The sequence below is a fragment of the Muscardinus avellanarius genome (genome assembly GCF_963383645.1).
Source record: "Muscardinus avellanarius genome assembly, chromosome: 12".
NCBI lineage: Eukaryota > Metazoa > Chordata > Mammalia > Rodentia > Gliridae > Muscardinus > Muscardinus avellanarius.
In genome coordinates, this window is record NC_137798.1 from 69153562 (window position 1) to 69180948 (window position 27387).

At 44.4% G+C, this 27387-nt stretch overlaps 1 protein-coding gene across 2 annotated transcripts in view; it reads right to left on the reverse strand.

Moving 5' to 3' along the window:
* Positions 1 to 27387, reverse strand: part of ESR2 (estrogen receptor 2) — a gene marked incomplete at both ends in the record, with an annotated part of 48795 nt that overhangs the window by 8555 nt on the left and 12853 nt on the right. Inside the window, 4 exons of one of the 2 annotated variants that reach the window (XM_080706862.1) lie at positions 7252 to 7385; positions 14716 to 14854; positions 17773 to 18072; positions 25854 to 25970. In XM_080706862.1, the coding sequence (XP_080562988.1) occupies positions 7252 to 7385; positions 14716 to 14854; positions 17773 to 18072; positions 25854 to 25970 (690 nt within the window). The remainder of the gene's footprint in view (positions 1 to 7251; positions 7386 to 14715; positions 14855 to 17772; positions 18073 to 25853; positions 25971 to 27387) is intronic. The other variant, XM_080706863.1, reaches the window with a different exon arrangement.

The window sequence follows — 27387 nt, forward strand, 5'->3', positions numbered from 1 at the left end:
TCAAATAAATTAGAACATGTGGAATGTTGAATTAAAATCCCAGAGTACTGCCCGTGGGGGAGGGGTACTTCTGGCTTGGGAAGGTGTATGAGGTTGGTGTACATTGGTCTTATATAAAATGAGACTGCCTGCTTTTAACCTTCTTTCATTTGGTGAAAAGTTTTATATTTTTCATTGTGTGTGTGTGGGGGGGCTCTGGGGGTTGAACCCAGGGACATTTTACCTCTGAGCTACACCCCTAGACCTTTTTATTTTTTTATTTTGAGATAGGGTCTCGCTAAGTTAGTATGATCTGACTTTGAACCTGCAATCTTCCTGCCTCAGCCTCCCAAGTACGGGGAGTACAGGTGTGCATCACCATGCCCGGCTAAATACCCTAAGGGTAAGCCGGGCGTGGTGGTGGCACAAGCTTGTAATCCCCCCGCTTGGGAGGCGGAGACAAGAGGATCGCGCAGGTTCGAAGCCAGCCCTTCACTGGCTTAAGAGACCCTGCTTCCAAATAAAAATATAAAATAGGTCTGGGAGTGTAGCCCGGAGGTAGAAGGGTTTCCAGGAACCCCAGTACCACAAATAAATAAATACTAAGGAAGGGCTACTGCAGTCTTCAGGTTTCTATGTGACAAGGAGGGTCCTTACCTTCTACTCTTAACTTGTGTATGCTGTTAACTACAGCACTCACATAACACCTTTGACTTTATAAAACAAATGCTGTAACAGGTTGTTGAAGGCAACATTTTCTGTTGTCTGCATTTCAACAGACACCTCAAAGGCTGAATATCACACAGAAATTCCAGTCCCTTCCACCCCTGTCCTTGCATCTTACATATGTATGGCGGAAGGTTGGCTGAGAACAAGTTAGAATGCCCCCTCCCCACCATAGAAAGGAGGAGACGGTCTAATTTAGGTGGTCTCTTCCACTTAAGCCCAGCAAAGGTCAGAGCCTTGAGTATCTAGGTGTGTATCCCCTGTTCTAAAACCACTGTATCTAGTTCATTTTAACAATAGTGTTTGAAGTCATTGGCATATTCCAAGAACTGAGTTGAAATTTAGTGGTATGATAAAGCGCCTTTTCACTCTACTTTATACCCATTATTAGTAAAGATACACAACCCAGAAATACACAGTTATCTAAAACATAACTACCAGGCAGGCATGGTGGCACACATCCGTAATCCCAATACTTGGGAGGCTGAGGCAGGAGGATCACAGGTTTGAAGCCAACATGTGGTAACTTAGTGAACCCTATTTCTTTTTTTTTTTTTTTCTTTTTTGGCGGGCCTGGAGATGGAACCCAGGGGCATTCGACCTCCGAGCTACACCACCTATCCTATTTTTTATTCTTTATTTTGAAACAGGGTCTCACTAAGTTGCAGAGAGCCTCACGAAGTAGTAGCTGAGGCTGTCCGCGAACTGCGATCCTCTGGTCTCAGCCTCCCAAATGCTGGGATTACAAGTGTGTGCTACCACGCCCAGCTGAAACCCTATTTCAAAATAACAAATAAAAAGGACTGGGGGTTCAGCTTAGTGGTAAAGCACCTCTTAGCTTGATCATTAGTACTGTGTATAGACACACAAAAAAATAACAGTAAAGAGTAGATTATTTTTCTTTTTCTCTCCCTCGTTCCTCCTCCCCTATCTCTCCTGGATCTGGGATACCCATCTCTCCTGCCCTTGGACATCAGAACTCCATGTTGTCCAGCCTTTGGACCCTTTGGAGCCTGTGCCAGTGGCCTCCTCGTTTCTTAGACCTTTGGCAGAGTTACACCACCAGTTCATTCAGTTCTTGGGCCTTTGGACTAGAGTGAGCCAGGCTATTAGCTTCCCTGGGTCTACAGCTGGTAAATCCCATATTATAAGACTTCTCAGCTTTGAGAATCACTTGAGCAAGTCTTCATAATAAATCCCCTCTCTTCAGTACTTGGGAGGCTGAGGCAGGAGGGTCACAGATCCCAAACCAGCCTCAGCAACTTAATGAGAGCCTCAGCAAATTAGTAAGACCCTGTTTCAGAATAAAAAGAGCAGGGATAGAATGCCCTTGGGCTCAATACTCAGCAGCAAAAATAAAAACATAAATGAATAAATTCATATTTTTGTCTGTGTGTATGGGAGTTGGAGGGACTGGGGATTGAACCCAGATTGAAACTCTGAGCTAGATCCCCAGCCCTTTTTTTTTTTTTTTTTTTTTTTGAAACAGGGTCTCACTAAATTGCTGAGGCTGGTCTCAAACCTGCAATTCTACTGTCTCAGTCTTCCAAGTTCTGGGATTACATTTGTGTTCTGCCACACCAGGTCTACCCATTCATCTTACTGATGTGTTTCTCTGTAGAAGCCTATTAACCCTATTATCCTCCTCTTTATGTTCCAACCTAGAAACAGGCTCCAGGCAGTAAAACAAAGCCTCACTTTGTGTCCCTTCTCTTGGGAATCACTATCCTGTGTCATCTATTTTATATATTCTGCCAGGGTTTTAAAGGTAAGGTTTGGAGATAAGTTTCCATCCATACTTTTTGTTTTTAATTTAAATACTACAAATAACACCCAAGGAAAAAAATTCTGTACCTGAAAATCCTCAAAATCTGGCATAGAACCTGCATGATGGCTCATGCCTGTCACTCTAATACTCGAGAGGCTGAGACAAGAGGATCACAGGTGTAAGGCCAGCCTCAGCAACGCAGTGAGGTCCTTCACAACTTAGTGAGACCCCGCTTCAAAAAAAAAAAAAAAATAGGGCCAGGAGTATAGCTCAGAAGCAGAATGCCCCTGGGTTCAATCCCCAGTACCCTTCACCTATCACATACATACAATCTAGCAAAGAAGAGACTCACCTCTCTCAACAGGAGAAATTTTCCTATAGAAACAGAATCCCATTTTCTTCACAGCAATGCTAAACCAAATAAATTCATACTGACAACTGTTCTGACTACCAAGCAAGAAAGAAACTTTCTCCAAAGGAGACTTTGCATTTTGATTTACTGTAAACAAATCTGAGTCCTCTGGAGCAGTGGTGACTGCATCCCCAGCCCCGCCCGCCAATGCGCGCCTCGGAATGGCAGTGGCGGTTTCTCAGCTGCTTGGGAAGAAGCCATTGCCCTCATCTGCACAGATGCTGCGGCTCACTTTGACAACAACACAATATGATGTCTCAGAGGCTCCGGTGCCAACGCGGAGCCTTGCCAAACAGAAGGCTCTTTACTCTGACGAGCAGCAACAAGAAGCAAACTGCTCTCCAAGGAACATTTTGTGGCACAGAAAAGAGTTCTAAATTATTTTTAAAAGTAAGAGAAACCCTACAATACGTTTTCTGATGGCCCTCCACTGATGAGATGGGCATGTAATTTTCAGGCAAACCCTCCTCCTCACTTTGTAACAAAGACATAAGGGGCAGCGAGCTCGCTGTGAGGGAACCGTCTGTAAGCAGGATGGAAAGGAGAGCAGGAAAAGTTAGTGTTCTCCCACGGTCAAGGTCAAATGTCCTGGCAGGACGTTCCCCATAGCACATCAACTTAATCACCACTGTAAACCGGGCCCTCTTTTGATTTTGTAAAAGGTGAGCAGTAACAATAAACCAGGTGGGGTATGTCGGGCGCAGGGGAGCGTCCTGTCAGGCAGGTAAGACCAGATGGAGACCCGCCTAGGATGCACCTGAGGGCTGTCATCGGGGTCTCTGCTCCTTCACATGCCCTTGGCATTCCTTCATTGCTCTGCACCCCTGGCTCAGTCCCCGGTAACACACACACACACACACACACACACACACACACACACACACACACACACACGTTTGTATATACTGTCCCAATTTTTAATAAAAATTAGTTGGTTTGTGTAGATATTAGAGGTGAAATACTTTTTTAAACAATTATCAGAGGATGGTAGAAGGTGTGAAGTCTACAACCCAGCTGTTAAGATTGGTTACTTGGTGTTGGGTACAAGTGTCAAGGGCCAAACAAAAACAAGGACCAAAGAAAATCTCTTTCAAGGCCCCATCATTTTGAATGTAATGTCAGATACTATTCATGCACAATCATATATAAGAACATGTATAGGCTTTTGTGTTTGTGCGTGGTACTGTGGAATGAACCTGGGGGTATTCTACCACTGGTATTAGATCAGTCCTTTTTGTTTTTATTTTGAGAGAGGGTCTGGCTAGTTGGGCATGGTGGTGCACACCTCCAAACCCAGTACTTAGGAGGCTGAGATAGGAGGATTGCAAGTGGGCAGTCATCCTCAGCAATTTTGCTAGGCCCTCAGCAACTTAGCAAGACCCTTGCAAATTACAAAATAAAGCAAAAGAGGGCTGGGGGTATAGCTCAAAGGTAGAATGTGCCTGTATTCATTCCTCAGTACCACAAAAGAAAGAAAGAAAGGGAAGGGGAGGGGAGCGGAGGGAAAAGAAAGGAAGGGAAAAGGCAGGGGAAGGGAAAGGGAAGGAAAGGAAAGAAAGGGAATGGAAGGGGAAGGAAAGGAAAGGAAAAGGAAAGAAGGGAAGGGAAAAAGGAAAGGAAGCAAAGTGATGGGGAAAGAAGAGAAAGAAAAGGAAGGGAAAGGAAGAGAAAGGGAAAAGAAAAAAAGGGAAAGGAAGGGAAGGAAAGGAAAAAGGAAGCGAAAGGAGGAAAAGGGAAGAAAAGAAAAGAAAAAAGAGCATCTCGCTAAGTCGCTGAGGCTGGCCTTGAGCCTGTGGTCTTCCTGTCTCAGCCTTCCAAGTACTGGGATTATATGCACCACTGTATTTGGCTCCATGCATGGTTCTATCTCATCTTTATACATAGTCAGCCCTCTGTATCCTGTGGTTCCAAATCCATTGATTTAATCAATCATGTATCAAAAAATTTAGAGAATAAGACTGCACCTGTACTCAATATGTACAGATGCTTTTGTCATTTTTCCCTGAACAATACAACTATGTACTGGTATTCACATTGTATTCAGTAATGATAAGTGATCTAGAAATAAGTTAAAGTATATGAGAGCCGGGCGTGATGGTGCACATTTGTAATCCCAGCATTCGGGAGGCTGAGACCGGAGGATCGTGGTTTGCAGACAGCCTCAGCTACTTAATGAGGCCCTCTGCAACTCAGTGAGACCCGGTTTCAAAATAAAGAATAAAAAATAGGGCAGGGGGTATAGCTCAGAGGTCGAATGCCCCTGGGTTCCATCCCCAAACCTGCAAAAAAAAAAAAAAAGATAAAGTATATGAGAGCCAGGCGTGGTGGCGCACTGTAATCCCAGTGCTCCCAGTACCTGGGAGGCTAAAATAGGGTTGGGGATATAGCCAGGAGGTAAAAGGCCTCAGGTTCCACTCCCAGTAACACAAAAATGTTTTAAAAACTAAAAAATAAGGTATATGAGGGCCAGGCGTGGTGGCGCACGCTTGTAATCCCCGCACTTGGGAGGCGGAGACAGGAGGATCGCGCGGGTTCAACGCCAGCCATGCTGGCTTAAGAGACACTGTTTCCAAATAAAAATATAAAATAGGTCTGGGAGTGTAGCCCTGAGGTAGAAGGGCTTCCAGGAACCCCGTACCACACACACACAGAAAAAGGTATATGAGAGGATATACCTAGGGAATGTGCAAATACTGCATTATTTTATAATAAGGACATGAGCATCCTTGGATTTTGGTCATCACAGGGCGTCCTGGAACCAACAGCCCACAGATCCCACAGGAGAGCGCACTGCCGAGTATGGTCACCGACATTATGGTGGCTGCCCTCAACTGGAGCATGCCAGGTGATCGTGATATATTTAATTATTTACTGCACCGGGGACTGAGCCCAGGGGCATTCTACCTCCAAGCGACACCCCCAGCCCTTTCCATTGTTATTTCAAAGTAGGTTCTCACTACATTTCTGAGGGCCTCCCATGAACTGAGATTACGAGCCCCGCGCCCAGCTCTCCAGTGACTTTTAGATTCTCCCTCGTGTGGTTTTCTTTGTTTGGATGTTCACAGTAACAGGTGTTATTGGTGTCACGAGAGAAACCATAACGGTGAAGCATCCGCACACCTCGGACACCCTCCCTACGCTCCACCTCTGCAACCAGGTCTTTCCCTCTGATCCCACCACACAAGATGGTTCAGGTCTCCCGTCTCTAAGGCCACTCTTACCTCCGTCTCTCTCCTCCAGTCAGTGCTCCTCCCAGACGTGAGAGTAACCTTTCTATAAGGTACTTCTCTGTACCACACTACCCCATGTGAACCTCTACTGTGGCTGCTCTGTATCTTTGCAAAGCAGCCACCTGTAACATCCAGTGCTGCACTGTGTGTGAGTGTGTGTGTGTGTGTGTGTGTGTGTGTGTGTGTGTGTGTATTACTGGGGATTGAACTCAGGAGCATTCTCTCTCCAAGCTACACCCCTAGCCCTTTTTATTATTTGGAAACAGGGTCTCACCAAGTTACTGACAGCCTCACTAAGTTGCTGAACCTGGCTTTGAACCTGCCATCCTCCTGTCTCAGCCTCCCGCATGCTGGGATTACAAGCATGTGCCACAACACCCAGCTTTCCAGGGCTATAGCTCCTTCAAACCTCCTTGCCTTTAGCCCCCTCCCGCCTCTCTCCTCCTCTCCTCTTAGTATTTTACACTGAGGCTTTACTGAGGCGACCAGCCTGTTGATTTCTCTCTTCCCACACACACTGTGAGTTATATGAGGGCAGGCTAGTGTCGTGTCTCTAGTAATTAAACAAATGAATTTGCAAAAGTAAAAACCCAAAACATCAAATATAGATGCATGATAACCTCATACAAGTGTCTAAGCCTTAGAAAAGGCTAAAGGGTAAATACTTGAAAGTTCTTTTTTTTTTTTTTTTTTTTTTTTTTTTGGTGGTACTGAGGGTGGAGCTCAGGGGGCTTCTACCTCCGGGCTATACTCCCAGACCTATTTTATATTTTATTTGGAAACAGGGTCTCACTAAGTTGCTGAGAGCCTCACTAAGTAGCTGAGGCTGGCCTCGAACCTGTGCGATCCTCCTGTCTCAGCCTCCCAAGCACGGGGATTACAAGCGTGCGCCACCACACCCGGCAGCCTGCGCTACTTTTTAAATTGACTTCCAGTAGTCCACCCAATAAATAATTTATACTCAAGTTACTAAAACTTAACTACAATTTAAATCCCTTTAAAAATAAAGCAGAGACATCAGAAAAGAAACCATTACCCTTCTTAAATAAAACAGAAGTCTGGTCGTCTACTTAACACCATGCGAGTTCTAGAAGCAGCGCCTCTCCCTCACTGGCTGCGCCGGCTGCGGTACTCACTGGAGTTGAGAAGCACCATGGCCTTGACGCAGAGGTACTCCTTGTGCTGGAGCCGGAGCTCGCGGAACCTCGATGTCGTTGCCAGGAGCATGTCAAAGATTTCCAGAATTCCTTCTACGCACTTCCCCTCATCCCTGCAAAAGTCCATTTGAGAATGTAAGGAGCACACAGCTTTAGGCAACCATCAAAAGCAATAAGGAATATTTTCTTTTCAGTTTCAGATTTCACGGTATGCATCCTTCAACCATAACAAGGTATTAATAAGACTGCACCCAATGATATGATAATACTGGGATCAACTTCATATAAAGGGGTTGAGGTATCCTAGATGCATAGCCTAGTGGGAAAGAACTTGCCTAGTATATGCAAAGTCCTGGGTTCAATCCCCAACACTGCAAAGATGAATGAATGAATGAATGAATGATGAGTGAATGGATACCGGGCATTTTCTATAAACCTTTAAATATTTCAATCATTATTATTTAGGCAAAGGTGTGCATGGAACTGCATTTTGCCTTCTACCTTTGCTAAATATGAAAGCATTTAGTTTTTTGTAGCACTGGGGATTGAACCCAGGAGTACTCTGCCATGGAACTACATCCAGCCCTTTTTTTTAATTTTTTATTTTGAGAAAGGGTCTTTTCTTGCTAAACTGCAGAGATCCTCCGGTCTCAGCCTCCCAAGTACTGGGATCACAGGCCTAGGCCATCACACCAGTCTATCAAGTGTTTTCTTAAAGGAATATCCCTCCTGTCCATTATTTTCCATCTAAAGCATTTCATCCAGCCAGCCGGAGCCAGACAAGGCTCATATTACTAAAATGAGACTTTTCACGTTCCCATCAAGACGTTACGGAAGCAAATAACCCAAAGAGAATAAACCCTCCTATGGATGGCTTAATTTTCCTGGTGGTCATTTAGAAACCAGTGTAGCAACTGAGAGACATTTAAATGTAACTTGAGAAAAGTGAACCTGAGGACGGGGTGTGCAGCCCAGTGGTACAGCATTGCAAATATGACATACAGAGACATCATGGTTGAAGATGATTAGTCAGGAAAAGGTAGACATGGGATGTGGACATGTTTGACTTGCTCAAGTCTTTATTTTTGAGACAGAGTCTCACTGTGTGGCTAAGGCTGGCCTCAAACTCCTGGACTCAAGCCATCCTCCTGTTCAGCCTCTTGAGCAGCTGGAACTATAGGCACCCACCACCACACCAGACTTGAAGTTGTTTTTTAACCCAGAGGCAGTCTACCTCTGAGATACACCCCCAGCCATTATTGTTGTTATTTGGGTTTTGAAAAATGGTCTTGCTAGGTTGTCGAGGCTGGCCTCAATCCTGTGTTCTGTCTCAAACCCCCAAGTACTGGAATTATAGGCATGCACCACCATTTCCTGGTTTCTAAATGACCACCAGGAAAATTAAGCCCAACTATCAAAATATTATTTTTTACTGCTGGGTATAGTGAAACACACCTATAATCTTTGTATTTTGGAGGCAGAGATAGGAGGATCACAGATTCCAGGATAGCCTCAGCAAATAGTGAGGTTCTCATCAACCTAGTGAGACCCTGTTTTCAAATAAAAAATAAAATTGGCTGGGGGTATAGCTCGAAGGTAGACCACCTCCGGGTTCAATCTCCAGTACCACACACAAAAAAATTTTAGCATTCCTTATAAGAATGAATTTTTTAAGCATACTTTTGAAGTAAATTGTTTTTCTTTACCTAGAAAATACTGGCTTTTAATTCACTGTACTACAGATTCCCAGAGTGGTTGGTTGATACCACCCCTTGTGGGGTGATGGAACAAAATATAGATACAAAAGAGAATGCAAACCTGTCACTGAAGCTTTCTGTTTATTCACTTAAAGAAGGAAGACTTCTAGGGGGAGCTCTGAGTACTTTTTTTTTTTTTCCTGAAAAAGGTGCACTAAGCCAAATAAGTTTAGAACCGCTGCTATTTTTTTTTATTTTTATTGGTGCATTGTAGTCATACATCTTAATAGGATAAAAGATGAGGGACTGCTATTTTTTATTTTTTGTATTACTGGGGATGGAACCCAAGGGCATTCTACCTTCGAGCCACACCCCCACGCCCATCTTTTATTCTCTATTTTGAAACAGGGTCTGAGTTGCAAAGGGCCTAAGTAGTTAAGGCTGTCCACAAACCGCGACCCTCCTGTCTCAGCCTCCCAAAAGCTGGGATTACAAGCGTGCGCCACCACACCTGACCCTGGGTACCACTGATTCTGGGGAGGCCTTTCCTGTCAGCTGCTCAGCCAGACAGCAGCTCACCAGGACCCTGCATTCCACCACACTCACCTCACCTGCACAGGGCCACAGCGCACGCTGCTCACTTTGGCAAATCAACCCAGGAGCTCCTACAAAAAGCTGTATTTTTCTGAGAGCACAGGTTAAGTGTCCCCTAGAAATCACTGGCAGGGAAAGACCATGTTGGAGAATCAGAGCCCGGGGGAAAGAATGACAAAATCTGTAGGAAATCCCAACCCTCACCACACCTGCCTTCCTCCCTCCCCTGAGATCTCTGCAGCTCCGGGCTCCAATAAGGATGACGCGACCCCTGCGCATAGCAGGTGCACAAGAAGTACTGGATCACTGACTGTGCTTCAGGCCACACCATCAAGCCACTCTGCCTGGAGACAATTACTGAAATTTTAAACATTCAGCTGGAGAACATTTATAACCCAGAAGAACTCATTTTAAAATGTCACTCAGAGGCAGCCAGGCATGATGTTAACCCTAGTACTTGGGAGGAAAAGACAGGAGGATCACAGGTTTGAGGCCAACCTTAGCAACTGAAGGTGACTTGTTTTGATTTTTTTAAAAAAGGGAGGCTGGAGCCGGGCGTGGTGGCACACGCTTGTAATCCCTGCGCTTGGGAGGCGGAGACAGTAGGATCGCAGGCTCGAAGCCAGCCTCGCTGGCTTAAGAGACCCTGTTTCCAAATAAAAATATAAAAATAGGCCTGGGAGTGTAGCCCGGAAGTAGAAGGGTTTCCAGGAACCCCACTGACACAAAAAAGGTGGGGGGGAGCTGGAGGTGTAGCTCAGCGGTAGAATGCCCTAGTCCCCCTCCATGAAAAATTACTTAGGGATAAACAAAAAACCCCCACCAACTCTTGTACTTTAATAGTTTGACTCTTTACCCTTCAGTGAAACTCAGGTGTGCACACAAGCACAATACACCCGCACCTCCCAAAGGCATGTGGCAGCAGATCATCTGAAATCAGTCCTGTTTTCCAGAGGTTGAGAGGCTGAGGCAGGAGGTTCACATCAGCTGCTTGGAGAGGACCTCTGCAATTTAATGAGACCTTGTTTCAAAAAAAAAAAGAATAAAAAATAAGGCTGTGAGTATATTTCAGAGGAAGAATGCCCCTGGGTTTAATCTCCAGTACTGCAAAATTAATAATAATAATAATAATAATAATAATAATAATAATAATAATAGCCCAGTGGAGCAATAGAGGAGGGTGGAGATGTGGGAAGGGAAAATTAATGAAGGTAACACGTCCATTGACATTATGTATTATGAGAAATTACCAATGCCAATCCCAATATCATGTATGGAGAAGGAGGAGGAGTCCTGGGGAGGGAGCCAGGAAAAGCGCACCAAGTTGCTGTGTGTGTTTATGCCCCTATCACTTTGAACTACATTATGCTGTGAGACTAGAATGCATCAGTAAAAGTATAAAAAAGTTAAAAATTTTTAAAATAAAAATAAGACATTATTTATTTTGTAAAAATAAATCATTTTTATTTTTGAAAGAGGGTCTCACTAAGTTAATATGCCCTAGCCTCAAACCTGCAATCCTGTCTCGGCCTCCCAGGTACTGGGATTACAGGTGTGCGCCACTGTGTCCAGCCACAAAAATAATTAATTAATTAATGATGAAACTCCTTTATGGAATAAAATTCCTGACTTTTTGAATAAGCAACTCCTCTGGAGATATTCCTGTTACATAAACTGTATTTTCCGTATAAGAGATGCACTAAGTAGCTGAACTATTTTAGACTTGAAATTCTAGATTTTGCCGGGCGTGGTGGCGCACGCTTGTAATCCCAGCATTTGGAAGGCTGAGACTGGAGGATCGCGATTCACCGATAGCCTCAGCTACTTAGTGAGGCCCTCTGCAACTAGGTGAGCCCGTTTCAAAAAAAAAATAGAAATTGGGCAGGGGGTGTAGCTCGGAGATCAAATACCTCTAGGTTCCATCCCCAGACCCACAAAAAAAAAAAAAAAGAAAAAAAAGAAATTCTAGATTTCACAAAATTCCTGTGTCAAAATAATACTAGGGCCAAGTGTGGTGACACAGTCCTGTAACCCCAGTACTTGGGAGGCTGAGACAAGAGGATCTCAGATTGGAGACCAGTCTCAGCAATTATTATTATTATTATTATTATTATTATTATTATTATTATTATTATTATTGCTGGTACTAGGGTTCCTGGAAACCCTTCTACCTCTGGGCTATACTCCCAGACCTATTTTATATTTTTATTTGGAAACAGGGTCTCTTAAGCCAGCGCGGCTGGCTTCGAACCTGCGCGATCCTCCTGTCTCTGCCTCCCAAGAGGGGGGATTACAAGCGTGTGCCACCACGCCTGGCAGTCTCAGCAATTTAGAAGACCTTGTTTCAAAAAATAAATTTAAAAACAAGGCTGAGGTGTAAGTTGGAGGCAAAATGCTCTTGGGTCAATCCCCAGAGATAGATATAAATAAATAAATAAATAAATAAATAAATAAATAAATAAATAAATGCAACAAAAAATCAATACCAGTAGGTACTCAAAAAAAAAAAAAAAGTCTATATAGCTGTGGTGGCACGCACCTGTAATTCCAGCACTTTGGACAGCTAAGACAGGAAGATGTGAGGTTTGGGACCAGCCTCAGCAACTTAGTGAGGCCTTGTTTCAAAATTAAAAAATAGGGCTGGGGGTGTAACTCAGAGGTAGAATGTCCCTGGGTTCAATACCTAGCACAAACAAACAAAAAAGCCATCAAGTGAAACGTAGCAAAGGACTGAGAGCAATGGCTTGGCTGGGTGCGTGGCTTTTTCGGGGTGGCATATGGCACCCCGAGATAGCGGCAGGAGGAATGGGTTTCTCAAGTGGACAGATATAGGATCGGGCTGTTCTAAGACAAATGAATAAAGTAGAGAGTTAGTTTGCCTTTTGGCCTATTTCCCCTCCCAGTCCTCTTTTTCTTGTGTGTGTGTGTGGGAGCCTGTGGGGATTGAACCTAGGGGCATTCTATCTCTGAGCTATACCCATAGCCCTTTAAAAAAAATGTTTGCTTTTTGCAAATCAAGTTGCAGAAGCTAGCCTCAAATATGCAATCCTCCTGTCTCCCAAGTACCGGGGTTACAGGTGTGTGGCACCACACCCAGTCCCTTCCAGTCCTCCTTGCTGAGAGGCGCTGTACTGCTATCACTGAGGTTTGAACTTCACAGCCAGATCCAAAGTCCAGCTCCTCCACTTACGACTCTGAAACCATTGACTCGTCACCTAACCTCCCATCTCCATGTCAGAAGCACAGGGATGATAACAGTGCTCACCCCAAAGGGCTGCTGTGAAGGTTAAATGAGTCAACATGCATCCAGTGCTTAAGATGGTGCCTGGCACAGACACGCCATTGCGTTAGCTGTTCTGGTTGCTACTGAAGGGTCTGATGCTCTGCACCACCCTGGGCTTCCAGAGCTCCCTTCCCTCTCGGGATCACCACCTGGGCTCGCTCCTGCTCAGGCTCATCCCACACTCCAGCTCTTCTCACAGGCTTTGTCCTCCACCACACACCTCCATTACTCAGAACAGGGCTCTTTGTCAGTGCCATCCATGACAACGGGCAGAGTGCATGCCGATACCTGGGGCTCCGCTCTTCACCTGCATCATGTGGATGAGGGTCCTCTCATCACCTGGAGTGGTGACAGGATTATGGTGCGAGAGTTGGGGTGGGCACTTTGGGTTCATAGCGCTGGACATCCTCCTGCTCAGATATGCAGAATCAGATGTAGCACTTTTTCAACATAAGGGGACATGGAAATGGATTTTCATGGAGATTTTCAGACTTCTCAAGTGTATGCTGAGAGTTTTATGTTTTTCCTGCAAAAATCTTGAATGTTGTTGAATCTCCCAGTTTTCTTTCCATAGTCAATTATGTCAATTAAACATTGGTTCCTCCCAGGCATGGTGGCACACACTTGTAATCTCAGTACACGGGAGATTAGGAAGAGGGCTAAGACAGGAAGATTGCAGGTTCGAAGCCAGCCTCAGCAATTTAGTGAGGCCCTCCACAATTTACTGAGAGCAACTTACCTGTTTCCAAGTAAAAATAAAATAGGGCTGTGGGGTGTAGCTTGGAGGTACAGTGTAATCCTAGTACTTGGGAGGCTGAAACAGGAAGATCACAGGTTTGAGACCAGCCTCAGGAATGTAGTGAGACTCTGTAACCTAGAAAGATTCTGTTTTAAAGCAGCAACAACAATAAATGAAGTACTAAATAAGTAAATAAAACAACAACAACAACAAAAAGGCTGAAAGGATATAGAGTGGAATGCCCCTGTTTAATCCCTAGTAACACACACACACACACACACACACACACACACACACACACACACTTGGTTCCTTTTTGTTGCCATCATTAAAAAAAAACTAAACACAACCACATTGTGACATTAGTAACATCACTTCCCAATTTCTGTTCCTCTGGTTTTAGTAAATATTCCTTTTACCACAATTCTCAAAAATGCTATTATATTACATGCACTGAAGTGAGTTAAAGCACATGAAAATAAATTTGGCCAATTCATAGGAATTTTATCACCTATTCAAACAGAAATATAATTAGTCATTATCAATGGAAGGGGTGAGAAAACCCCAACAGGGTAATTTAAGATTATAACCTGAAAAAGTAGAATTCTTTTTTGCTTTAGTGGTACAGGGGATTGAACTCAGGGGCTTTCAACCTCTTGATCTATACCCCCCAGACCTTTTTTTTATGTTTTGTTTTGAAGCAGAGTCACGCTAGGTTGCCTAAAGGCTTGCTCTCTTACTGAGGCTGTCCTCGAACCTGTGATCCTCCTGTCTCAGCCTCTCAAGTACTAGGATTATAAGTATGAGCCACAATGCCCAGCTGAAAGTAGAATTCTCCATGCAGAAAGCCTACATGGACTTGTGTACTTAGTGGCCATGAGGCCTGCAGGATAAAGCCCTCTGCTGTAATGCTGGCCTGTGAATGTCTCTGCACCACAGATTAGGAAAGAGTTACTGAGCCCTCCCTTTCCTCGGGTTCTTGACCCAGGGAAGGAGCTGGTGACATTATCAGCCTCAAGCTGTCTTCCCAGGTGTGAGATTTTAATTGCTGCACCTAGGACTTTGTTTCCACCCACGGGATGCCTAACTCAAACAAGTGGGAGAAGCAGCACGATAAACCTTTTTCTCACCTGTCCAGAACGAGGTCCGGAGCAAAGATGAGCTTGCCGGGGTGGTCGACCGAGCGCCACATCAGCCCCACCATTAACACCTCCATCCAGCAGCTCTCCAGGAGCCGCACCTGGTCCAACAGGCTGAGCTCCACGAAGCCTGGGAAGAGCAGGAGACCGTGAGACCCGCCCGCCCTCGCCTCAGCAGCCTGCCTCTGAAGACGGAACGGCAGCTTCTTACAGAAAACACAGACCCCATGTGGGAAACCATATGTCAAAGATGTCGTTGATTGTCGGTTAGAGGAAGGGCATTTTTACCTTACGGTGTACAACTCAGTTTGCAGTCCGTCTAGGCCCGTGTCTAAAGACTAACAAACTTCATTTAGTGGTTATTAATGGTGCTGCCAGGGCTGCTCGACTCCCCAGGCAGATGCTAGAGAAGAAGGGAACGCCGAAGCCGTCTTCTTAGCTGCACTGTTCTGATCATTTTGAGAAAGATAAAGCTGAGCTGCTAGTCAGGGGGACTGCCTGTCTGACCCGACCCGACGGGGACTAGGAAGGTGGGCAGAGGTTGGGGCTGAGGTCCCTGCGCACATCAAGGCTTCCACTGCAATGCTTTCTCTGATTGTTTGAATTTTCCTTCTGAGTATGAACATCCCTAGGTGGCTCCATCCTAAAGTGCAAATAGTACAAGCAGAGCGGGTACTGATGGCCTGAGCGCACACTGACCGAAGAATTGAGAAGAAACAGGAAATGTGTAGGGAAGTGAGCACTATTAAAACAAAGCCCAAACCGGGCGTGGTGGTGCACGCTTGTAATCCCAGCATTCGGGAGGCTGAAACAGGAGGATCGCGGTTCGCGGACAGCCTCAGCTACTTAGTGAGGCCCTCTGCAACTCAGTGAGACCCTGTTTCAATATAAAGAATAAAAAATAGGGATGGGGGTGTAGCTTGGAGGCAGAATGCCCCTGGGTTCCATCTCCAGTTCTGAAATAAATAAATAAATAAATAAATAAATAAATAAATAAATAAATAAATTTTTCTACAAAACTTCAGAACACAAGACTTGAAGGACTAATGTAGCTTAAGAGTTCAGTTCTGTTAGGGCTCAAAGAAGCCGTGCAACTTTCAGCAGTGATTAATTGTACCACTGCTCTCCATGTGGGGTCCTGCAGGATAGCATCTGGAATACATTTGAAGCAAAAACTAGAGAAAAGTGGATCGGTGTTTTCTCCTCTGGGGCAGTGGAGAAACTGAAGTAATTCTCACAAGGGTGAAGATGCTAGACAAAACAAAGTTGCAGACCAGAAAATGCCAAAAAAAAAAGCACAGAAGGAACAGGCCCAGACCAACATCTGCTGTCACCTGGTTCCAGCTCCTTACCCCAACCGTCCTCACCCAGCTTCTCCCCCCACCCAGTCTTTGCAGCCGGCCAAATGTCGCTGCTGCCCCCAGCCCATGGCTGAGCCCACGGGCTTAGAACCTGGACAGTCCTTGGTCCTTAGAGGAAGTAGAGAAGTGAATGGAGAAGCCCTTTGGGGTAATGAGGGTTGGTGCCACTTTAGGTGAGAATCCTAGGCCCTTCAGTAGAAACTCCAGTTCAAATGATAACTGGTTGGTGATTTTAGTACAGTGAGTACTTCAGGTCCAGAGGCTTCTCAATTTACAATGAAGTTACGTCCAGATAAACCATATTAAGTTGAAAACAGGAGTACAAGATGCATGAAGCCGGTAGCAGTAGTGCATGCCTATAGTCCCAGCTACTGGGGAGGCTGAGGCAGGAAGACCACTTCAGCCCTAGAGCTGGAGGCCAGCCTGGGCAGCAGAAAAGTCTCAAAAAATAAATAAAAAAACATTTAATTGCCAACCTAGCAAACATCGTAGCTTAGTCTAGCCTACCTTAAATGTACTCAGAACACTTACAATAGCCTCTAGTTGAGTAAACATTATCTAATACAAAGCCTATTTTATAACAAAGTACTGAGTGGCTCATATAACTTATTGAATACTGTACTGAAAAATTTAAAAAAAAAACAGAATAGTACTATGGGTGTGCTTTCACACCATCATAAAGTTGAAAATTCTAAAGTAAACCATCTTAAATTGGGGATTGTCTGTAAATATTATAAACAAGCCCAACAAAAATTCATAAACAGCCAAGCCCTTTTCTTTTTCTTTCTTTTTTTTTTTTTTTTTTTTTTTTTTTTTTTTTTTTTTGTAGTACTAGGGATTGAACCCAGGGAAATTCTACCTCTGAGCCACACACCCTCCCCTGACCAATTTTTTTTTTTTAACAGAGTCCTACTAAATTGCCAAGGCTGGTCTCAAACCTGTCACCCTCCTGTCTCAGCCTCACAAGTACTGGGATTACAATGTATACATACCACCATACCTGGATCCCATTTTTAACTTAAAAGCATGCTAGGTTTATTAGCCTATTGATTCATGTTACATCAACTTGTTATTACTGTATTTTCCTATATATATAATACTAATACTTTATTGGAAAAATATTTTATAAATTACTCTTTAGTATCTGACAACCCTTTTACTTTGGTCCATCCCTCCCCAAGTGAGAATCACAGCTTGGAGACCAGTCAATGTGGGGGCCATATCCCTACCTTCTGACCATGTTCTAGGGCCCAGAACCCTGGAATTTCTTGCCTGCATGGTCCCAAGTCAGATTTCAGAGCCTGAGTGGTCTCTTCCCTGGTCCATCCTCCCAGGGATCCAACAGGCAGGGTCTGTAGGAGATGTGCACTTGGAAGCCAGCCTCCCAAGTGTGTGTAAGATAGATCCCAGGGATAGGGAAAAGAAAGGAGTTGGGAATAGAAACAGTCACATCAGATATAGAAAAACAGAGGAACCCAAGAACTCTTAGATCAGAGCCTGCCTCCCAGCAAAAGCTATGAACATCAAGATGGGAGGAAAGAACACATCTTAAGGTCATAAACCAAAATGTCAAACTTAAATATCTAAGCAAAGTTCATGGACAGCCACTTCTACCCTCCTGACCTCAAAAAGTCAGGGGCAGGTCTTTGTCCAAATAAATGAAATGCTCAGATCCACAAAGGCCTACCTGGAATCTTCTTGGCCCAGCCGATCATGTGCACCAGCTCCTTGTCGGCCAGCTTGGTGAGGGACATCATCATGGAGGCCTCGGTGAAGGGCATGCTGGGGCGGCTCACCAGCACGTTGGGCGGCTCGGCCTCCAGGAGCGTGAGGACCAGCTGCTCCGGGCTCAGGGCGCTCGGCAGCAGCTCCTTCGTTCGGGGCATGTGCCCACCAGTTTTCTTGGCTTTGCTCAGGCAATGCAGCTGCTCACCAGAACTTCTCTGACGTCTTCCTACATGGTACCCACACCTTTCTCTCCTGGAGCCTACAGAGAACAGATGACCCCAGGGTTCTACTTCTGAGCTATATCCCCAGTCCTTTTTTAAAGTTTTAAATTTGTATTTGTGTGTGTGTGTGTGTGTGTGTGTGTGTGTGTGTGTGTGTGTATGTGAGGTACCGGGGGTGGAACCCAGGGGCTTTCTACCTCCAGGCTACACTCCCAGACTTATTTTATACTTTATTTGGAAACAGGTCTCACTAAGTTGCTGAGAGCCTCACTAAGTAGCTGAGGCTGGCTTTGAACCTGTGTGATCCTCCTGTCTCAGCCTCCCAAGTGCGGGGATAACAGGCATGCGCCACCAGGCATGACTTAAAGTTTTTAAATTTTAAAACAGAGTCTTGCTCAGTTACTTTGTACTGGCTGGCCTTCAACCTGCAATCCTCCTGACTCAGCCTTCAAAGTACTGGGATTACAGACATCAGTCACCATGTCCAGTTAGGTTGCTATAATTTCTCTACTAGTTGTGTATGTGTGGAGAGGAGTACTGGGGCATTCTACTTCAGAGCTACATCCTCATCCCCCGCTTTTTTTGAAACACGATCTCACTAAGTTGCAGAGAACCTCACTATATTGCTGAGGTTGGCCACAAGCCCGTGATCTTCCTGTCTCAGCCATCTAAGTACTGGGAATGCAGAATGCAAGCATGTGTCCCCACACCCAGCTTAATGGTTTAAATATTTTTTTATATGTATCCAATTCTTTTCTTTTCTTTTTTTTTTTTTTCTTTTTTTGGTCGTGGTACTGGGGTTCCTGGAAACCCTTCCACCTCCGGGCTACCCTCCCAGATCTATTTTTTTTAATATTTGCATTTGGAAACAGGGTCTCTTAAGCCAGTGTGGCCAGCTTCGAACCTGCAGCTGACTTCAAACCTGCACGATCCTCCTGTCTCCACCTCCCAAGTGTGGAGATTACAAGAGTGTGCCACCACGACCGGCTTTGTGTGTGTGTGGGGAGGGGGGGTCTGGGGATGGAACCCAGGGACATTTGGCATCCAAGCTATACCCCCTGCCCTATTTTTTATTCTTTATTTTGAAACAGGGTCCCACTGAGTTGCAGAGGGCCTCACTAAGTAGCTGAGGCTGTCTGTGAACCGCGATCCTACTGTCTCAGCCTCCCCAGTGCTGGGATTACAAGCATGTGCCACCATGCCCGGCTTTCTTTTCATTTTTTCTGTACTGGGGCTTGAACCCAGGGATGCTACCTCTGAGCTATATCCCAAACTTTTTTTTTTTTTGTACTATAGATTGAACCCAAAAGCATTCTACCTCCAAGTTATACCCCAAGGCCAATTTTATTTTGGAAACAAGGTTTCACTAAGTTATGGAGGGTCTCACAAAATTGTTGAGGCTAGCTTCAAACCTCCAATCCTGCCTAGGATCCAGTACTAGAATTACAAGTGTGTGCCACCACCCCCGACTTCATCCCAACCACCACTATTTTTTATTTTGAGCTACAGTCTAGCTAAATTGCCCAAGCTGGCCTTGAACCTGTGATCTGCCTGCCTTAGTCTCCTGAGTCTTTGAGATTACAGATAGGTGCCACCATACCCACCTGTCCTTTATCTGAAACAGCTGCATGGCTCATATCTACCATATCTGTGTTACGTGATACTGGTATTTCATTCTCCAAATGGATGTACAATTTTCCCAATACTACTTAATTAATAAGTGTTCCCCACTGATGTAAAATGACTCATCATTATTAAATAACTATACATAAAAGTATCTTTCTCCAGCTCTTCTTTTCAGTTTTACAGATCTACTTTTCCATTCCTTTGATAACACCAAGATGTTTTGTTACTGTAGATATATACATCAGAACATAATAGAACATTTTTAAGATGATGAGAGGGAAAAAGTCCTTCAATTTTGAGTTATATTCTTAAAAGCGAGAATAAGCTGGGCGCGGTGGCACACGCTTGTAATCCCAGCATTTGGGAGGCTGAGACAGTAGGATCGCGGTTTGCGTACAGCCTCAGCTACTTAGTGAGGCCCTCTGCAACTCAGTGAGACCCAGTTTCAAAATAAAGAATAAAAAATAGGGCAGGGGGTGTAGCTCGGAGGTCGAATGCTTCTGTGTTCCATCCCCAGTGCTGCCAAAAAAAAAAAAAAAAAATGAGGATAAATTAAGGATATTTTGCATTAAACAGTGACTGAGAAGGCATATCACACCCTCATGTGTGTTCTTTGGAATGGAAAAAATAAACCAAAAGGAAATGTGAAGACTCAAGAATCATGAGTCCTGCCCATGGCAAGAATATGAACAGGCAAATAAGAAATCTAAAAAAGTTTTAAATTAATAAATTAATAATAATTAGCTTCTGAAGATAAAGAAACAAGACAAACCAAAATGGCAGACATTAACATGAGAAAGGGGCCGGGTATGGTGGTGCACGCTTGTAATCCCAGCATTCAGGAGGCTGAGACCAGAGGATCGTGGTTCGTGGACAGCCTCAGCTACTTAGTGAGGCTCTCTACAACTCAATGAGACCCGGTTTCAAAATAAAAAATAAAAAATAGGGCAGGGAGTGTAGCTCGGAGGTAGAATGCCCCTGGGTTCCATCCCCAAACATGCAAAAATAAATAAATAAAAATAAAAATAAAAAATAAAAAGTAAAAAATGGAAAGGACTCAGGGTATATAGATCAGAAGTAGAATGCTCCTGAGTTCCATCCCCAGTACCAAAAAAAAAAAAAAAAAGAATTAAAAGCTACCCTGCTTCAAAAAAAATAAAATAAAATGGGGCTGGGTGTGGCTCAGAGGTACAACGCCCCTGATTCAATCCTCAGTAACACACACACACACACACACACACACACACACACACACACACACATTAAAATCTTAAAATATATTTCATTTTATTAGTAACAGAAGTACTGCAGTTATTTAAGTCCAACTCTATATATCTCAAGAGTAAAAGGGAACAAAATGAATGGCTCTAGAAAGCATTTTTCTGGTCACACATCTCTCTTCTGCAGAGTGTGAGGAAAAGGGTGTCCATACCCAAAGTGAAAGATTTTAAATTCACATTTGAATTCATTTAACAAACTTTCAATGACAAAGTCCTATGTTCCAGCCAGGCCCTGCAGTGAGTCCTGGGGATTCTGGGCCCAACAATGTCCTTGATAAGAAAATCATATTTTTCTACCAAGGACATCTCTTTCTTTCTTTCTTTCTTTTTTTTTTTTTTTTTTTTTTTTTTTTTTTTTGGTGGCACTGTGGATGGAACCCAGAGGCATCCTACCTCTGAGCTACACCCCAGCCCTATTTAATTTATTTACTTTTTTTTTACTTTGGAACAGGGTCTTACTAAGTAGCTGAGTGCCTAAATTGCTAAGGTTGGCTGCAAACTTGCAATCCTCCTGTCTCAGCCTTCCAGTTCTGGGATTGCAAGCATGCGCCACTATGCCCGGCTTTACCAAAGACATTTCTAATATGGTAGCTTGGATACTGCTACTTAGGCAGCTGCCTCTGAGCAAGGTTAATGAGCAAAATCTACCAAACATGGGTGCTCCGGAGGAGAGAGTGGTACATAGCCCCGGCCAAAAGAGGATGGCGATGGCGATGACAAACGGTAATAACGGTACCTAACATCTACGGGAAGCTTCTGTGTGTTAGGTGTTGTGCATTGTACACAGATTATCTGTCTCTCCCTGACAATCAGCCTAGAGGACAAGCGCTATTACTATTTGCACCATAAGAGTGCAAAGACATTGCCCACGGTAGGAAAGCTAGAAAACAGCAGAAGCAGGATCTGTCTCTGCCCATGGCTGAAGCTAGAGCTCCTGCCTTTACTCTGTGTGTGTGTGTGTGTGTGTGTGTGTGTGTGTGTGAGAGAGAGAGGGGGGGGGGATAGGGGATGAAATCCAGGGGTTTTATACCTCCAAGATATACCCCCAGCCCTGTTTATTTTTAAAACAGGGTCTCACTAAACTGCTCAGGGTCTCAATAAATTGCTGAGGCTGGTTTCGAACCTGTGATCAATCTATCTCAGTCTCCCAGGTGCTGGGGGGTCTAACTCAGAATGTCAAGTTCAATCCCCAGTAGAAAATGCACACACACACACACACACACACACACACACACACACACAATTTAATTAAAACACAAAAACATTAGCCAGGTGTCATGGCGCCTAGCTATAATCCCAGTACTTAGGAGGCTGAGACAAGAGGATCACAGGATCACAGCCAGCCTCAACAAGTTAGTGAGACCCTGTTTCAAGAAAAAAAAAAAATAGGGCTGGGAAGATAGTTCAGAGGCAAAATATCCCTGGGTTTCATCCCCAGTACAACACAACACACACACACACACACACACACACACACACACACACACACACGTAATCTTTTGTTTAAGTACCAAGGCATTCTTTTTGCACGTTCTGACAATTGGGTGAGTCAGTTTTCTGCATGGATTAAACCATGATATGTGACCTCTAGATTTCCAATTTTAGCATCTTTAAAATAGAATAACCTGAGGCCAGGCATGGTGGCGCACGCATGTAATCCCCGCGCTTGGGAGGAGACAGGAGGATCACGCAGGTTCGAAGCCAGCCTCGCTGGTTTAAGAGACCCTGTTTCCAAATTAAAAAGTATAAAAATAGGTCTGGGAGTGTACTCCAGAGGTAGAAGGGTTTCCAGGAACCCCGGTATCACCAAAATAATAATAATAATAATAATAATAATAATAATAATAATAATAATAATAATACCAGAACAACCTGGACATCTTCAGGCAATGTCAGTTTTGAATATCCCCAGGTTTATTATTTTTCCCTCAGCCTCACCCATCCCTAACACCATATCTATGAGTCTGTTGGCAGTTGTATTCAAGGCTTTCAACTAAGCCCTCATAAAAACAAAAGCCAGAGACGTGTGATCAAATTAAGAGAATGTCTGCTGTATTTCTGAGTTAGATAAGAGTTCTAACCTATTTTTCACACAGAGACAAAGAAAAAAAAACAGAGAATGTCCAAAGAGCGGAGCTACTAAGAGATGGCAGAGAGATTTGTTTTTAAAATTTCAAATAACTAAGCCGGGCGTGGTGGCACATGCTTGTAATCCCAACATTTGGGAGGATGAGACAGGAGGATCTCAGTATGCCGACAACCTCAGCTACTTAGTGAGACACTATGCAACTCAGTGAGACCCTGTTTCAAAATAAAGAATAAAAAATAGGGCTAGGGGTATAGCTCAGAGGTAGAATGCCCATGGGTTCCATTCCCAGACTGGAAAAAAAATCAAATAACTAGTTACAAAGACAGAAGTTACGAGCAATCACTAGCAAAGTATTTTTTTTTAAAAAGCACAGGCAAGCAGGTGTGGTGGTACACATCTGTAATTCCAGGACTTGGGAGGCTGTCAGGAGGATTGCAGGTTTGAGGCCAGCCTCAGTAACTTGGCAAGGGCCTCAGCAATTTAGTGAGATCCTGCTTCAAAAAAATAAGAAAAAGGGCTGGGGGTATAGCTCAGAGGTAGAACACCTCTGGGTTCAATACAAAAGAGAAAGAAAGACAGGCACAGACAGAGCTGGTATGAGTGTATATAGATGCAAGTGTGAGCTGGGTACAGTGGTGCAAACCTATAATCCTGGCTACAGCTACTCTGGAGGCTGAGAGGCAGGAGCATGCAAGTTCAAGGACAGCCTAGGCAACTTATTGAGAGCCTGTCTCAAAAGGAAAAAAGAATCAGGCTGGGGACTGTAGCTCAGTAGTAGGGTGCTTACCCTAACAACGATGAGGCCCTGGATTCGGTCCCAGTACTGAAAAGCAGCAGCAAGTGCGTACACGTCAGTGAGCCAAAAGCTAGCTGGTGTGGGGCAGGTTGTAGGCGACCTCATCAGTTGTTGTGCTGAAGTGCTCAATTTTCTTTACATTTATCCGTGTGTGTGTGTATGTGTGTGTGTGTGTGTGTGTATAAAATATGTTTACAGCCAGGTGCCCACTTGTAATCCCAGTACTTGGAAGGCTGAGACAGGAAGAGTGAAGGATCCAGGCCAGCCGCAGCAATTTAGTGAGATCCTGTCTCAAAATAAATAAAATATAGTGTCGAGGGGGTATAGCTCAGAGGTAGAATACCTCTCGGTTCAATTCCCAGAGCCACGCAAAAATAAAGAGCCACCGGGCATGGTGGCGCATGCTTGTAATCCCAGCATTAGGGAGGCTGAGACCTGAGGATCGCGGTTCGCAGACAGCCTCAGCTACTTAGTGAGGCCCTCTGCAACTCAGTGAGACCCAGTTTCAAAATAAAGAATAAAAAATAGGGCAGAGGGTGTAGCTCGGAGGTCGAATGCCCCCGGGTTACATCCCCAGACCCGCAAAAAACAACAACAACAAAAAAAAAACTAAAGAGCCGAGAGTGAAGCTCGGTGGTAGAGCGCCCTTGGGTTCAATCCCCAGTACCACAAAAGATAAATGGATAAATAATATAAATAATTTAAAGAGAAGATTTTAAAAGTGACAATATCAACATGTAGGCCATACTGTAAGGATCGATGTAACTGCTAATTTCAGCCCTGGAGTATGAGTAGAGACAGACAGAATGTGACCAAAACAATATTGTTTCAAAATAAAGGTTAAAAAATGAGTTGGGAGTATAGCCTGGAGGTAGAATGTCCCTGGGTTCCATCTTCAGTACTACAAAAATAAATAAATATGTTTTCATATACATCCATACAACGCGCTGTATTGACATTTATGCACAACATCCTGTCATAGGACAAAGTCTATGCTCTATGTACTTTTTCTAGTCTTATCATATTTCTGGCTCCTACATACATATTTTTCACTTCTAGGAAGCTAGCAGAGGAATAAACCTGAGCCTTCCCCACAGCTACCCCAAAAAACCCACAGGACATCCTACTTGCTTGTCATAAGATTTAACTGTGGACATTTAAACCAGGATTTTGTCCTTGAAATAGGACTTTTCAAAGTCATGGGAAGGTGGTCATTCAGCCTATTTGAACCCTGCAGTGGCTAGAAGTCCCCCATCCCAGGCAGTGGCCTGTTCTGCTGTCGGACCATTTGAACCATATCGGGCCTCCCACAGCCCGCTCACACTCATCCCGGCTCTGTCTCCTACGGCCACAGGAAGGGAGTCTGTGTGATATGATTGCACACAAGTACTTTAAGATAATTATGTCCTAAATCTCCTTCCATGCGGACTAAACATTTTGAGCTCCTCAGAAGACATAGCTTTTGAGATGGGCATGGTGGCATATATTTGTATATTCCCAGTACTTGGGAGGCTGAGACATGAGGATTGCAAGTTTGAGGATAGCCTCAGCAAGTAGTGAAACTCTCAGCAACCTAGAGATATCCTGTTTCAAAATAAAAAATAAGCCGTGTGTGGTGGCGCACGCTTGTAATCCCAGCATTCGGGAGGCTGAGACCAGAGGGTCGTGGTTTGCAGACAGCCTCAGCTACTTTAGTGAGGCCCTCTGCAACTTAGTGAGACCCTGTTTCAAAATAAAGAATAAAAAATAGGGCAGGGGGTGTAGCTCAGAGGTCAAATGTCCCTGGGTTCCATCCTCAAACCCGCAAAATAAATAAATAAATAAATAAATAAATAAATAAATATAAATAAATAAATATGGCTGTGGTGTAGCTCAGAGGGAGAATGCCTGTGGGCTCAATCCCTAGTACCAAAGAGAGGGGGAGGAGAAGGGGGAGGGAGAGGGAGGGAGAGGGGGAGGGAGAGGGAGGGAGGGAGGGAGGCAGCTTCCAGCACAGCCCCGTGCAATATAAGGCAAGTGCACACTCACCACACTTCACCATTCCCACTTCATAGCACTTCCGAAGTCGGCAGGCCTGGCAGCTTTTACGCCGGTTTTTGTCTATGGTACACTGGTTTGTAGCTGGGCAAATGTAATCATTATGTCCTACAGCAGAGAGAAACAAAGGAGGGTTATTATTATAACATTTCGGTTAAATCTCTTCCTGGTCAACGGCACTGGTAACACTACCCAGCTGAGAGACGGTGACGGCGACAGATGCCAAGGTTGCCCCAGCTCATCACCTTGATAACGAGTAAAGGGGACCTGGGAACGGTTCGACACCCTGCATTCTAAGAGGTTATTCCTCACCACACTCCTAGAATTCGCCAGAGATTCATTTAGAAATAGTCTCCTTTGGACGTGGGAGGTGAGACAGTCCCATGAAACTGATTGGCTCCAAATCACCGAATTCCTCAAGAGCTGTGTGCCACGTTACCAAATCAACTGCTATACTGCATGATATATGCCCCTCTTTGGAGTTTAATGGGTTTTAATGGAAATTCATCATAAGAGTGCTAAAGCAACGGGAACAAATGAAGAAATCAGCAATCTACGTAAGAACAGAAAGCACTGCTGCTTAGTCATGGTGGGTTATTGTCCTGACCCCTCCCTCCCCCACCTGTGAACCTACGTAGACTAGAGTGTGCACAGCCTATGTCTATACCAGCTGATGTCGGCTTGGCCTCAAGACTGTCTTTAGCCAATGGTTGTTAATAGATGTGCTCCTCTTAACAGCCAGCTTAGCCTCTAGATTTTCTGTAAGGTGGCCACTGGTCCAAGGGGCAGACCTGAACACCCAATCCCAGAGCCAAGCCTTACGGAGTAAAGCTACCTCAACTAATTCACAGACCCGTGCATACAGAAAGAATGTTCACTGTAACCCAATGTTAAGATTCTCATTTGTTGTTATTTAGCAGTTTCTAGGACAATGACACTTTTTTTTGTACTGGAGATTAAGCCAAGTGATGTTCTACCCCTAAGATATACCTTCAGCCTTTTTTATTTTCTATTTTGACACAGGGTCTCTCAGATTTACTGAGGCTGGCCTCAAATCTGTGATCCTTCTGTTTTAGCCTCTCTAGTACTGGGATTTATAGGTTTGTTCCACTAGACCCAGCTGGCACTTGTGTGTGTGTGTGTGTGTGTGTGTGTGTGTGTGTGTGTGTGTGTTACTGAGGATAGAACCCAGGGGCTTTTCTACCTCTGGGCTATACTCCCAGACCTATTTTATACTATATTTGGAAACAGGGTCTCACTAAATTGCTGAGAGCCTCACTAAGTAGCTGAGGCTAGTTCTGAACTTGGGTGATCCTCCTGTCTCAGCCTCCCAAGCACTGGGATTATAAGCGTGAGCCACCACGCCCAGTTGGCACTTCTAATTCTATGTAGAGAAGAGATAAAATTTATATTTGCTGAGCTGGGTGTGGTGGCACATGTTTGTAATCCCAGTACTTGGGAGGCTAAGACAGGAGATGGTAGGTTCGTGGCCAGCCTCAGGTACTTAGTGAGACCCTGTTTCCTA